This window comes from Gopherus flavomarginatus, chromosome 1 (genome assembly GCF_025201925.1).
Source record: "Gopherus flavomarginatus isolate rGopFla2 chromosome 1, rGopFla2.mat.asm, whole genome shotgun sequence".
NCBI classification, from domain to species: Eukaryota; Metazoa; Chordata; order Testudines; family Testudinidae; genus Gopherus; species Gopherus flavomarginatus.
Genome location: NC_066617.1, coordinates 22,890,493 through 22,905,796, shown reverse-complemented (window position 1 = coordinate 22,905,796; position 15,304 = coordinate 22,890,493). Strand labels below are relative to the sequence as shown.

Here is a 15,304-nt window from a genome sequence, read left to right as displayed (position 1 = left end):
AAATCAGGATTAAATTCAGTACTGACAGGGTCACTATTATCTTACTGCAAGACTGGGGGGGAGGGAAATGATTCATAAAACATCACTTCCCTAGCTGTGTCCCTTCCTCACAAGGCATGAAACCGCTTCCCCTATGCATACACAAATCATGGTGACCCAAACACAGTGGGTGTGCCTTCATGGGCAAAATGATGTTTTGACTGTGCTAGTTCAATTGAGTTAGCTTAACAAGATTGAAAAGGCCCATTAAGATGCAAGTTAAGACAAAAGAAGCACTGTTAGCAGGCCATGTTTTAGCCTAGTTGGGAGCCTAGGCTGTAACACAGCCAGATAGCAAGGTCAGAGAGAGTTAAGGGCTTCCACAGAGTTGCAACTGTAGGCTGGACGGGGAGGGAAGGTACATTATATCTGCCTACAAAATATGAGCTATTTCAGTGGGTCTTCATTTGTTTTCATCCTCTTAGTGAGAAAAGTGGAGGGGATGACTTAGCCCTATAACTTCATGGCAGAACCCCGAAGAAGACTGAAGACAAATGATAAATGTGAAGACCTCAATGCCGGCAACAACATTTACATGGATAGAAGAAAAATGCAGATACATATTAACACATTATAGTAAATTGCTTTTTCTTTGTTCTCTTTGTTCTGCTGTGATCTACTATGAAAGTACTGCTGGAATTCCATCACCTAATGGACACAGCAAGATTATTTCAACTAGGTATAAACTATGCTTGTATATGCATACAGGCCCATATTATGAGAAGAAGTTCTCAGTATTTACTTCTAACAACAGTGTTGGGAGAGTAAATTTAAGCACAAACATTGCAAACAGTGAATTGTGTCATAATCAGTTTGTTGAAAAGAAACACAGATTTGTGAGTTTTTTAAACCTTTGCTACCTTTTCATCTACTGAGGATAAATACAGTACATACCATCCTCATAATCTTAACTGACCTATGGCCACTCTGGACTTCACAATTGTTAGATTGTGCTCACCACAGAGTAGACAGTGCTGGGACTTGATCTTACAAACTCCCTGTGTTCAGATGGACTATTGCAATCACATGGAGCCCTAATGAATTGGGACTACACATAGGCAAAGATATCCATTTGCATGGTCAGTTTGTCTGTGTGAAATTTGGAGGGAAAATCAGAGATTTAGTGAGAAAATAACTCCATAAGTATAACTTAAAGCAATGTCTCATTTACCATGTAGACAGTGTCTATGACCAGGGCCGCCCAGAGGATTCCGGGGGCCTGAGGTCTTCGGCGGCGGGAGGCCCCCGCTTCAGTGATAATTCGGCGGTGGGAGGTCCTTCTGATCTGGGACCCACCACCAAAGGGCCCCAAAGACCTGTGGCGGGGGCCCCCCGCCGGCGAATTACCGTCGAAGTGCAGCCGGGTCTTCGGCAGTAATTCAGCAGTTGGGGGCCCCTGCCACGGGTCTTCAGGGCACTTTGGCAGTGGGTCCCGGAACGGAAGGGCCTCCCACCACCGAATTACCGCCGAAGACCTGGCTGCACTTCGGCGGTGGGTCCCGCTTCAGCGGTAATTCACCGGCGGGGGGTCATTTCACCCCAGAGTAGAAGGACTCTCCCACCAGCGAAGACCAGGAGCACAAGCAGCTCCGGGGGCCCGGGCCCCGCAAGAGTTTTCCGAGGCTCCTGGAGCAAAGTGAAGGACCTCACTCCAGGGGTCCCAAAAAACTCTCAGGGGGCTACTGTGGGGCCCGGGGCAAATTGCCCCTCTTGCCCCCCTGCCCAGAGGCCCTGTCTATGACATATGATTACCACACAGGAAGGTGCAACTGAAAGACAACCTGCATAATAGTATTTCTTATTATGTATCAGAAGGGTAGAAAATATATTGGAAGGACAGAACAGGTCGAGGTAGGGGAGTGACAGTATTTCTTATTATGTATCAGAAGGGTACAAAATATATTGGAAGGACAGAACAGGTTGTGGTAGGGGAGTGGCACTATATGTGAAAGAAAGTGTAGAATCAAAAGAAGCAAAAACCTTAAATGAACCTAACTGTGCCATAGAATCTCTATGTATAGTAATTCCATGCTCTTAATAATAAGAATATAGCGATAGGGATATATTACTGACTACCTGACCAGGATGGTGACAGTGAGTGTGAAATGCTCAGGGAGATTAGAGAAGATATTAAAATACCAAACTCAGTTAATAATGGGGGATTTCAACTATCCTCATACTGACCGGGTACATGTCACCTCATGCAAAGATACAGTTTCTTGACATCTTAAATGACTGCTTCTTGGAGCAGCTAGTCCTGGACCCACTAGAGGAGAGGCAATTCTTGATTTAGTCCTCAATGGAGCACAGGATCTGGTCCAAGAGGTACAACTTGGAAATAGTGACCATAATATAATTAAATTTAACATCCCTGTGGCAGGGAAAAGACCACAGCAGCCCAACACTGTAGCATTTAATTTTAGAAAGGGGGACTACACAAAAATTAGGAGAAAAATAACAAAGTGTACAGCGCCAAAAGTGAAATCCCCGCAAGCTGCATGGAAACTTTTTAAAGACACCATAATACAGGATCAACTTAAATGTATATCCCTGTCACGGTATAATTCCCCAATCTGAACTTTAGAGTCCAAAAGATGGAGTACCAGCATGAATTCTTCTAAGCTTAATTACCAGCTTAGATCTGATAAGCTGCCACCACCCAAAAATATAGTGTTTTGGGGCACTCTGGTCCCCCCAAAAACTTTCCCTGGAGACCCCAAGACCCAAATTCCTTAATTCTCACAACAAACGGGAATAAACCATTTCCCCTCCTTTCTTCCTCCCAGATCTTTCCCGCCCTGGGCACACTAGGAGATCACCGTGATTCAAACTCCTTGAATCGCAACACAGAGAAATCAGGTTTTTTCTCCCCCTTCTCTCCCCCTCCCAGGCACTCCCTCCCTGGGCTATCCTGGAGAGATAGACAGATTCAAGCTCCGCGAATCTAAACAAAGGGATTCCACCTTTCCCCCCTCCCTTCTCTCTCCCTGTCTCCCACCAATTCCCTGGTAAGTACAGACTCAATTCCCTTGAGCCTCAACAAGTGGAAAAAAATCAAATAGGTCTTAAAAAGCAAAACTTTTAATAAAAAGAAAAAGAAAAAAGTAAACGTTGTCTCTGTAATTTAGATGGTAAAAGTTACAGGGTCTTTCAGCATATAGACACTAGAGAGAAGCCTCCCCCAGCAAAAATACAATTTAAAATACTTCCAGCAAAATACACATTTGCAAATACAGAAAACCATCAAAAGACTATAACCGCCTTTTCTACTTAATACTCACTATTCTGAATATATAAGAGACTGTAGTAGGGAGATTGGCAAGAAAACTGGTTGCACGTCTAGTCCCTTTCAGGACCCAGAGAGAACAAAGCAAAACCCAAAAAACACAAACAAAGGCTTCCCTCCACTGAGATTTGAAAGTATCTTGTCTCCTGATTGATCCTCTGGTCAGGTGTCTCAGGTTCCCTGTTTCTTAACCCTTTACAGGTAAAAGAGACATTAACCCTTAACTATCTGTTTATGACAATCCCAAATTAAAAAACATAGTAAGAGAACCAAAAAGGGTCATTGTGGCTAAACAACAAAGTAAATGAAGCAATGAGAGGCAAAAAGGCATCCTTTAAAAAGTGGAAGTTAAATCCTAGTGAGGAACGTAGAAGGGAGCATAAACTCTAGCAAACAAAGTATAAAAATATAATTAGGAAGGCCAAAAATTTGAAGAACAGCTAACCAAAGACTCAAAAAGTAATAGCAAAAAAATTGTTAAGTACATCAGAAGCAGGAAGCCTGCTAAAAAACAGCGGGCCCACTTGAGATGCTAAAGGAGTACTCAAGGGCTATAAGGTCATTGTGGAGACAATAACTGAATTATTTGCATCGGTCTTCCCGGTTGAGGATGTGAAGGAGATTCCCAAACCTGAACCATTCTTTTTAGGTGACAAATCTGAGGAACTGTCCCAGACTGAACTGTCATTAAAGGAGGTTTTGGAACAAATTGATAAACTAAACAGTAATAAGTCACCAGGATCAGATGGTATTCACCCAAGAGTTCTGAAGGAACTACTGCAGAACTACTAACTGTAGTCTGTAATCTATCATTTAAATCAGCTTCTGTACCAAATGACTGGGGGATATCTAATGTGACACCAATTTTTAAAAAGGGCTCCACAGGTGATCCCAGAAATTATAGGTCAGTAAGCCTGACTTCAGTACCAGGCAAACTGGTTGAAACTATAGTAAAGAACAAAATTGTCAGACACATAGATGAACATAATTTGTTGGGGAAGAGTCAAAATGTTTTTGGTAAAGGGAAATCATGCCTCACCAATCTACTATAATTCTTTGAGGGGGATCCAGCGGATATAGTGTACTCAGATTTTCAGAAAGCCTTTGACAAGGTCCCTCACCAAAGGCTCTTAAGCAAAGTAAGCTGCCATAAGATAAGAGGGAAGGTCCTCTCATGGATTCATAACTGTTTAAAAGATAGGAAACAAAGGGTAGGAATAAATAGTCAGTTTTCAGAATGGAGAGAGGAAAATAGTGGTGTCCCCAGAGGTCTGTACCGGGCCCAGTTCTATTCAACATATTCATAAATGATCTGGAAAAAGAGGTAAACAGTGAGGTTGCCAAATTTGCAAATAATACAAAACTACTCAAGATAATTAAGTCCCAGGCAGACTGTGAAGAGCTACAAATGGATCTCTCAAAACTGAGTGACTGGGCAACAAAATGGCAGATGAAATTCAGTGTTGATAAATGCAAAGTAATGCACATTGGAAAAAATAATCCCAATTATACATATAACTATAGATATATATCCATTCAATGTGCAGTGGCAGTAAAAAAATCAAACAGAGTATTGGGAATCATTAAGAAAGGGATAGATAATAAGACAGAAATTATAATATTGCCGCTATATAAACCCATAGTACACCCATATCTTGAATACTGCATGCAGATGTGGTCGCCCCATCTCAAAAAAGATATATTGGAATTGGAAAATGATAAGGGATATGGAATGGTAAGACTGGGACTTTTCATCTTGGAAAAGAGATGACTAAGGGGGGATTGAGGTCTATAAAATCATCACTGATGTGGAAAAAGTAAATAAGGAAGTGTTATTTACTCCTTCTCATAACACAAGAACTAGGGGTCACCAAAAGACATTTATAGGCAGCAGGTTTAAAGCAAACAAAAGGAAGTATTGCTTCATACAACACAGTCAACCTGTGGAACTCTTTGCAAGAGGAGGTTGCGAAGGCCAAGGCTATAGCAAGGTTCAAAAGAGAACAAGATAAATTCACAGAGGATAGGTCCATCAAGGGTTATTCGCCAGGATGGGCAAGAATGGTGTCCCAACCTCTGTTTTCCAGAAGCTGGGAAAGAGCGACAAAAAATGGATCACTTGATGATTACCTGTTCTGTTCATTGCCTCTGGGGCACCTGGCATTGACCACTGTTGGAAGACAGGATATTGGGCTAGATGGATCTTTGGTCTGACCTAGTATGGCTGCTCTTATGTTCTTATATATCTTTAGGGTTACCAAAGGAATTTCAGTTGTATGCATAACATCCATTAACTGGATATTCCATTGATATGGTCTACAGGAATTATTTTCACATTCTGATCATATCTGAAAATAAAATGACCCTTACCTTTTAGGGTAAACTCTAGTGATTCCACCATCCGTAACCACAAATTGTGCAACAACTCCATTGCTATGACAAAAAGCAGAAGTTTACATGAAAGCTAATTTGAACTATTACCAACTCCACCTTCACAATAGCCACCATTTAGGCACAGAATTATGAGAAAAATATACACATTTTCTAATCGACATTAAACACTGAAATATACATATCACATATCTAGTTTTATTTTTGTCTTTGATATCTAATCACAAATTTGAATTTACCAGACCTTGGGTCTTGACATTCATTAAAAATTTACAAATATCCCAATGACTACATAGTTAATAAAAATATATGAAAATGATATGAAAAGATATGAAAAAAGAACACTCACAGAGATTGTTTACTCCAATAATTCTGGACTAGTTCATTTGTAAATCCTGCATCCAGCAAAACCCTAATGACCATATCAGTATTACCTAGCAAAAGAGACAACATGAGTCACCTGAAAACACATGCCTTTGAGATTTGTAAATCTGTTAAACATGAAACTCTGAATTTCTTGATTCCTGCTATTTATTAATAAAAAAACTATGTGATTTTTCAAAAAGTTGATTGATGCTGACAAGAAAATATGTTAATTTAATCAGCACCTTTAAGCTAAAATTTTCAAACTCAAGCTGATAAAGTTAGGGTTGGTCTCCATTATGGGGAGATCCACACTGCTGCAAGCAATGCAGCAGGGATTGATTTACCGGGTCTAATGAAGACCTGCTAAATTGATTGCAGAACACTCTCCTGTCAAGCCTGGTACTCCAGCTCTCCAAGAAGAGTAAGTGAAGTTGACTGGAGAGTATCTTCCATCAACTTAATGCAGTGAAGACACCGGGGTAAGTCAACCTAAAATACACTGACTCCAGCTACATTAATCACATAGCAGGAGTAGCATAATTTAGATCAATTTACCTCCATGGTGAAGACAAGCCCTTACACTACCAAATCAGAATACAGAAGACAACTTTTTCAAACTTGTCATTTTAAAAATTGGGCACCTAAATCTATTTTTAGGCAGCTTACTTGACGTGGCCCAAATTTCAGAGGTATGAGCGCTCACAGCTTCCACTGAACACCTGGAACTCTCACTGAGGGCAACACCTCTGAAAATCAGGTGCCTAAATATTGTGGTGTTAAGTTTGAATGGTTAGAGCCACTACTCAGGATGGCCACTGGGTGAACTTAGTAAGGAGGTAAGACTCTATGTAAACAAGAACAAGACAATCCTGCATTCACTCTGACCATTGACCAGTGTCCTGGATATCTGTAATCTCCACATATATATAACTTTAGGTGGCTTGGGCTAACTTTAGTTTTGCCTACATTACATTCTATAAAGCCACCCAGGTACCAGATTAATTATCCAGTCATTTAATGAGGAATGAACCCAGTTTTGTATCAAAGATGGAAGTTAACATACTGTGAAGAGCACATTTTCATTCAAATAGCTGACATCTCATTCTTCTCAGGACATGGAATTATGCATTTTTTTTTGTTTTGTTTTCTCTCTCCTATGCAGGAAACTGCTGAAATACTTTTCCCAGACCCAAAGAAGAGCTTTCTGTAGCTTGAAAGCTTGACTCTCTCACCAACAAAACTTAGTTCAACAAAAGATATTACCTACCCCACCTTGTCTTGCATTACAAAGAATAAATAGAATTCATCTGCAGTATAAATCTAACAGTCAAGACTTTTCTTTATTTTTAAAATGCAACAAGCATTCTTCTTCCCTTCCTGTAAACTACAGTGATAATCATGTTTTAAACAATTAGATTAGATGGGTCACATATAAGGCTATACCCTTGAAAAGTTATTCAGAGGTCAGTGCTTCTCAAGCTCTTCTGTTTTGGAGACCACTTTGTAACAGAAAGTTCTTTACAATACCCTAGTGATTTAGGCAAATATTATAGTACCTAATTTTACAGCTGTGGAAAATAAAACAATGGCTGAATCAAAGCCCAGTGAAGTAAACAGAAAGACTCTCAGGCCACTCAGTGAGGCAGCGGTTGAACTGGGATTAGAACTTGGGAGTTCTGACTCCTAATTTGAATTGCGCCGAACTCTGTGGTTTCACTGCAGAGGATATTGCAAACTTTTTCTATGATATTGTTTCTTATGCCTCAAGTTTCATTCTTACCTTTGAACTCAAATGAACTCAAAATGACCTGTGGTCAAAACCACCCAAGTTTTTCTGCATTTCACATTTAATCTGTTAATTCTCTACTACTCTTATGCAAAATCATAAATCAGGCCGTGAACCTTTGCAAAAAAGCTTTCAGTAAATCCACTTTAAAATCTGAATTTGTAATGAACTTTACTACAAAAATCAACACAATCAACTTCAAGGCCATGCTCTAACCAGTAGACAGTACTGCTTCAATCCCATTTTAACAAATTACTTTAATCCTAGTTAGGACATATTTACATTATCCTGTTTAGTTGCAATCCTTCACAACCTTATTCACATAAGGACTCCAGCTACTTGGGACATACGGAATTAAATTTACAGAGGTGATTGTTTGCAGAATCAGGGATGGTAAGATCCAAGTCATTTGGATAGAGCCATACTAAGGTACATAACAAGGACAAGATATTCGATTAAAAGTAACCTGTCCAGCTGAAAATAATGAGAAAGATCAGGGACTCTCCTGAATATTAGCAGGGCTAGTTCCTGCAGCCCATACTTGATCCAAATTTCCACCTAAGTCAAATGGGAGTTCTGAATATGACTCGATCAGTCCCTAAATGTTTAGCTGTAAAAAGTAATGAAAATTAAGGCTATGTCCTACATATGAATTAGATAACCTTATAGATGGTATTAGTTGTTCCCTTTTAAAGACAATTTTTTGTTAAGGATAATCTCCAAGAAGGATTATTACTCATTACTTTAGTCAAGACTGTTATCTTAATCATTCAAGAGAGTACTTGTTTAAGTTGCGGTTATGAAAAAAATAAAACAATTAGGAAAACAAATTCAAATATCATTGTGAATTCAAATCTGAGAGCTGGCAGTAATTTGACAATGTGCTGTATGGTTTAATTACTCTCTAAGCCCTAGTGTGTACCATGCTGACACTAATGTGTCCTCAATACTCAATTATAAACTAATGTAGGCTATTAGCTTAGAGTTTTCATTTATTAAAATTTCTTTCTGGGTTAAGTCATTTGAGATGAATAATCTCATTTCTAAGACTGACTCAGGGGACACACTCAGAATTACAGTAATACATTATACAACCATAATACATCATCCGATAGGACAAATGTGTGGACAATTAAGAAAATAAATTAGCCTTAAAGATAGTGACATTGTGAGAGGATTTCATATCTTGTTGCAGATTATTTTAGCGAGGTGGTCTAACAAAAGTAAAGATATTTTTACTGCAGTTCCCTTTGGATGAAAACTACCCCATGGTAGTGTTTAGAATCTGATATCTCCTTGGCTTTCATGATAATTGATCCCATATCATGACAGATCACAAGAAGTATATTTTTCTCTCCATGTCTCTTTAAAGCCTCTAGCAATGCTAACAGGAGGTAAGCACTCAAATACATGAATATAGCTATTAGACTCTTCTGTGAAATGTTCTTGAACTGTAATGTTTAACTGATGTCTTTAATAACAGAAATATACAGTGGACACATTTAATAACTTCATTCCAGTTTTAGAACTATTATCGTTTCCAAGAATACTTCCATATTTACAATGGGGAATACCACTGGTAACACATCCCAAACAGTAATGAACTATTTAAGTGCACCTATTGTAAGGCTAAGCTTCATATGTTAAAGTATTGTTCATTCCACTCTGAAAAATTAGAATGTAAAAATGATATGCTTCTGCTATTCAGAGATCTGTTTCCTTTTTATATTCAGAGTAAGATATGTGAAAAAGCAACTTTTGTGCATTTAGTGACACACATGATATTTCCTGCTTTCCCAGTTGAGCAAACAAAGCTAAGACTGAATTCTGAATTCTATTCCATCTTGTGCATCTAGATATTCCAGTCAGTCAGCAAACCCACTGAAGGCAATGTCTTTGCATAAGTGAAATTTAGTGCATGACTTTAAAACAAAAGGATTTCCCAGGTATAATCCTAATTTGGCGTATGGGATCTTTATTGTTGGTGATGATACATGAGCTGGAAAGAATCAAGTTAGACTCCAAAAGACCATCTGAATTTGCAAAAGTGACAAAAAGAAAAATGTCTTTTTTACTTGTGAACTGACATAGTTGATATCAGGGCGGGCTCCAGGGTTTTTGCTGCCCCAAGCAGCAAAAAAAAAAAAAAAAAAAAAAAAAAAAAAGCAATCGTGACCTGCGGGAGCTCTACCGACGCCGCTTCAGTCTTCGGTGGCAATTCGGCAGTTGGTTCTTCGCTCCAAGAGGGAGTGAGGGACCCACCGCCGAATTGCCGCCAAAGAGCTGGACACGCCGCCCTTTCCCCGCGGCCGCTCCCAGCACCTGCTTGTTGGGCTGGTGCCTGGAGCCAGCCCTGGTTGATATGGAAATCACTGACAGACAATAAACATGGGACCAGGCAATGCCATTTGTACTTTCCAAAGAAGAACTGCACTTAGGCCTGAGCAAGTAATACACATAAGCATGAGAGCAGTCCACCTTGACTATCTGTCATTTAAGTTAAGCACATGCTTGTGGTGTTTGCTGGGTTAGGGCCTTAAAGAAGAAGACTAAGCACAAAATACTCATTCTATGATTGAACCTTCCTCTGGGTTTTCCAGCATGTTTGGTCTATTAAACATGTAAGCTTCTCTGTCCTTGTACAGTATCAAGCACACAGCTGGTGCTTAACAACGAGTAAATAATAAATTATAATGGTAGACTGCATTCACCCAAGGAAAATGCTTAACAACCATTGACTAAAGGAACCCCATTTTGCAAGCAGCTAAGTTTAAACAGAGGCACAATCCTGCACCATTGAAGTCTATAGGACTTTTGTTGCTGGCTATATTGACAACAGGATCAGGCCTGAAATGACTTTCCCAGTGAAAGTGACAGAACTTAGGAGCCCCTGCCCTCTCCTCTACTCAGTAGCCAATTTAATGGCAACTGTTTTGCCTCAATGTAGAAAGTGATTGAGCAACCTCAATCCTACACAGTTAGAGACAGATTTTGATTGGCTCTTTATGGGAGAACTAGAGTGGAGAAGAGAAATAGAAAGCCCCTTCCTCCACCCCAGTAAATTTACAGAGGAGGCAGCCAAAACTGGGGTTCACATCAGAAGCAAGGCCAGCCAGTGCTGCTAGAAGTGATCCAAGCCCTGGAGGTGGATTGTTTGTGTAGGAGTGTGGCTAAGACTCCATCATCTCCCTCCCAGTATACAGCAGTCACTGGCTGGCAGTCACGGGCAATGCTGTGCCATGGGGAGTGTAGGTTGCACTTTTTTTTTTTGGTAACATATGCAGTATATGCCTCTACTTAGTGTGTTCTCTCCAGGGATCGGGACTATATGGCTTAAATGTATGTTATGCCTCCATCCACAGTGCTCAAGTGCTGATGGTGCTGTTCCCTACTTCCTGTGCTTGTGTTTCCTCGGTTCAGAAAATCAAAGGTTTAGGTCTTTGCAGCCAAATGACAATGTGCTGCGCTGACACAAGGAGAGGTAGCTCATAGACTCATAGACTCTAGGACTGGAAGGGACCTCGAGAGGTCATCGAGTCCAGTCCCCTGCCCTCATGGCAGGACCAAATACTGTCTAGACCATCCCTAATAGACATTTATCTAACCTACTCTTAAATATCTCCAGAGATGGAGATTCCACAACTTCCCTAGGCAACCTATTCCAGTGTTTCACTACCCTGACAGTTAGGAACTTTTTCCTAATGTCCAACCTAAATCTCCCTTGCTGCAGTTTAAGCCCATTGCTTCTTATTCTATCATTGGAGGCTAAGGTGTACAAGTTTTCTCCCTCCTCCTGATGACACCCTTTTAGATACCTGAAAACTGCTATCATGTCCCCTCTCAGTCTTCTCTTTCCAAACTAAACAAACCCAATTCCTTCAGCCTTCCTTCATAGGTCATGTTCTCAAGACCTTTAATCATTCTTGTTGCTCTTCTCTGGACCCTCTCCAATTTCTCCACATCTTTCTTGAAATGTGGTGCCCAGAACTGGACACAATACTCCAGTTGAGGCCTAATCAGTGCAGAGTAAAGCGGAAGAATGACTTCTCGTGTCTTGTTTACAACACACCTGTTAATGCATCCCAGAATCATGTTTGCTTTTTTTGCAACAGTATCACACTGTTGACTCATATTAAGCTTGTGGTCTACTATGACCCCTAGATCTCTTTCTGCCATACTCCTTCCTAGACAGTCTCTTCCCATTTTGTATGTGTGAAACTGATTGTTCCTGAGATAATGCTAGCGCTATTGACCAATCACAAAGGACATTTCACTCTAATTTTGGTTCATTTGTTTTGTTTTTCTCTAAGAGTGGCTCTGTATGATGATGCAACAAGCCGTAGGGATGGTGGGTGAGGCTGCCCAGTAGGTAAAGATTGCAAGGCAGAAAGATTCAGGGGTTATGTTGAATGAGGGGGACCTGATATACAGTCATCAGCAGGGAGACAGCATTAAATAACATAATCAGTGTATTCTCTCCATTCTCTGAAACATAGTGGCGGTGTCAAGTAGACCTGAGGACTCCAGCTGCTGCCAGACCTGCTCTACCACAAGTTTATTTCTTTCTCAGCAACTTTTCCTAACAGAAGAAGATTTGCACTAGGGTGATAATTGGAGAGATCATTGATGTCATGGAATGGTTTCCTGAGTTAGGCTCTAACAACTTGCCATCCTATGTCTTATCTATTTTACAGGAATACTGCATGTTTCATTTGCAAGCACCCTTTTTATGACCAAGTGTAGGAAATTAATTCAGTAATCACAAAAAAGTGCCCTCTTAAATGTACAGTGAAAAGTCCTTTGCAGAATAGCAGTTGCACTGGTTCCAGTACCCAGACTTTAAAATTCAGTGGAATCCATGCACAAGAAGGGAAATGATAAAGCAACACTAAAAAAGGAATATGTCTTTGTAATGAACAGGAATTGGTCTGTGAGCCCTCTAGTGGACTCCTCTGTCTTCTGTTGTAGAAGCCACCAGATCCCAACAATAACTGTCTTTACTCTCTACACAACATTCAGAATAGGAAGAATACACACGGACAAAGCTCGGTTCCAAATAACCATGTTTACTAACGATAGCAAGCATAGAATGCTTATCGTGCGCTTCCACACCTGCTCTGTTAGCTTCCGGTGCCTTCTGAAACAGAAGGCCCACTAGAGGGCTCACAAACTATTTTAAGGGATATTCTACAGTCTTCAGAACAGATCTATCTGAAAGGTCTTTATACCCTTAGGCCGGTGTTGAAACTGACTGTGGAAGATAGAAGACAAAGATATTTTTTTTTCTTTTAAATTCTGCCTGTGGCATTGTGTTGGCTGATAAAAATGTCAACCAGAAACAGTGAGGGAGTGTAGAAGGGAACTGACTGGCATTTTGGATGCTGCTAGAAAACAATCCACGACAGAAGTTTGTAAGTTGTTGAATATATTTTGTTTCATATTATTTAGGGAGATCTCTCAATGGTCACAGCAATCTGCAAACCAATCTTACCAGCGCTCTCTTGGATATAAATAAAACCTCTGATAGCTTCAGTGCTCTGGCCTGTATGTAATTCCATTAAGCAAATAAATACAGAAAAAAAATCTCAAAACACTGGCATAATGAAAGCTATCGTCCTGCAGCAGTTTTCATATTTTTATATCTCCTTGTGAAAATAATGTTAGTGAATGGAATAGAATACTTACATGAAGGGCTGTTTGGGGTATTTCGATCAATAAACTCATTGAAATTTAAAAGAAATTCAGTGTTGTTGACTGATACTTTTACATCATTACAGTATTCTCTGAAAAACAACAAAACATCAGTCTTGTCAGATTTATTTCAGGTGCGACAGGTGCCAATAAGAAATGCCTCACATTTCCTGCAAGCCAGGCAGAGCTTTGCACGCCCTCAGATCAGTGCTAGTATATTATAAAAGACAATGGAACAGGATTCTGCAAAATTCTGTTTACCTTCCTTGCAGAATTCAATAGGAAGAGGCCAGTTTCCTAGCCATCTTCTAAAGTGTTTTAAGTGACCCAGCCAAGGGAACAACCTAAATTATAGGTTAAGTAGAGGCAATGTTTAACCAAAATATACTGGAAATCTTATTATTTATAAGACTTCTTAAGATTGGAGGCCCTTGACTGGAGATTGTACACTATTAAAACTGAATTAGAGACTAACTACTCCCTCCTCCCACAAAATTCACATGGGTAAAGTGAGTTGATTTACACATATTTGGTATGACCACATACCTCGTGTGATTCTCTGAAGCAGAGCCATAAGTAAATATGCTAAAAATCACTGTTCACTTTAAGGGGAAACATTAGCTAGCAAGTGGGATTAAATGCATTCATTTCATATTAAATTATGCACTAGATTTTCCATAGTAGAGTAAACAATAAAGAGAAGATAGGTGTTGAACAATTACCAGTGGTATAGGGAAGTAGCTCATTTTCAAAATACGATTTATATGCTACGCAAAAGGGACAAGTTGGTTCAAACATTTCTTTAGAAAGAACCCACCTTCCTGCCATTCACTTATTACACCATGACCAAAAAGAACCCAGGTAGAATTTAGACCCCAGTCCTATGGTCAGCAATTCAATGGGGCTCTGTGCCTGGTTCTGCCCACATATATTAATTGCAGGATCGAGTATCCTTTATCAATGCTACATTCCATTATCAATGCCTCCGACCCTACAAGAAAATTATATGCTCCTGATCAGTTTTAGATTGCTTTGAGTTTGGGGGTGGGGGCAGGGAGGGGGGCGGGCAACCAACAAAAAAAATCCCCACAACTATTTGCTTTACATGTGATTTTTTTTTAAGAATACATCTTTAGTGGGCTAAAAAAGCTTGAGATTTTGAGCTAGAATGAAACATTCTAGACTGATTGTTTATCACCTCTGTCTTTTTAAGATGCTACATATACAGACGGACTAAAGCAAGCATATTTATACTAATATGTTTCAGTTGCACAAATGCGATGGACTATGAAAGTAGAATTCCTTGGGAAAACCCAGGAAACTAATGTCCTTACTGGATCAGATTCATCCCTGTTTTTCATAGATTCATAGACTCATAGACTTTAAGGTCAGAAGGGACCATTATGATCATCTAGTCTGACCTCCTGCACAATGCAGGCCATACAATCTCACCCATCCACTTCTATAACAAACCCCTAACCTATGTCTGAGTTAGTGAAGTCCTCAAATTGTGGTTTGAAGACCTCAAGCTGCAGAGAATCCTCCAGCAAGTACTCATAGACTCTAGGACTGGAAGGGACCTCGAGAAGTCATCGAGTCCAGTCCCCTGCCCTCATGGCAGGACCAAATACTGTCTAGACCATCCCTGACAGAATTTATCTAACCTACTCTTAAATATCTCCAGAGATTTTAACTCCACTGAAGTCAACGGCGTTACACCCAATAATTGTTATCATAGATCTTAT

General features: G+C 39.9%; 1 protein-coding gene across 4 annotated transcripts in view; it reads right to left on the bottom strand.

Moving 5' to 3' along the window:
- CACNA2D1 (calcium voltage-gated channel auxiliary subunit alpha2delta 1) overlaps positions 1-15,304 on the bottom strand; it is a 613,296-nt gene that overhangs the window by 48,136 nt on the left and 549,856 nt on the right. For all 4 annotated transcript variants that reach the window (XM_050936798.1, XM_050936799.1, XM_050936801.1 and 1 more), the window contains exons 24-26: positions 13,554-13,651; positions 6,066-6,150; positions 5,696-5,758 (exon numbers count right to left, since the gene is read on the bottom strand). In XM_050936798.1, coding sequence (XP_050792755.1) covers positions 5,696-5,758; positions 6,066-6,150; positions 13,554-13,651 — 246 coding nt within the window. The remainder of the gene's footprint in view (positions 1-5,695; positions 5,759-6,065; positions 6,151-13,553; positions 13,652-15,304) is intronic.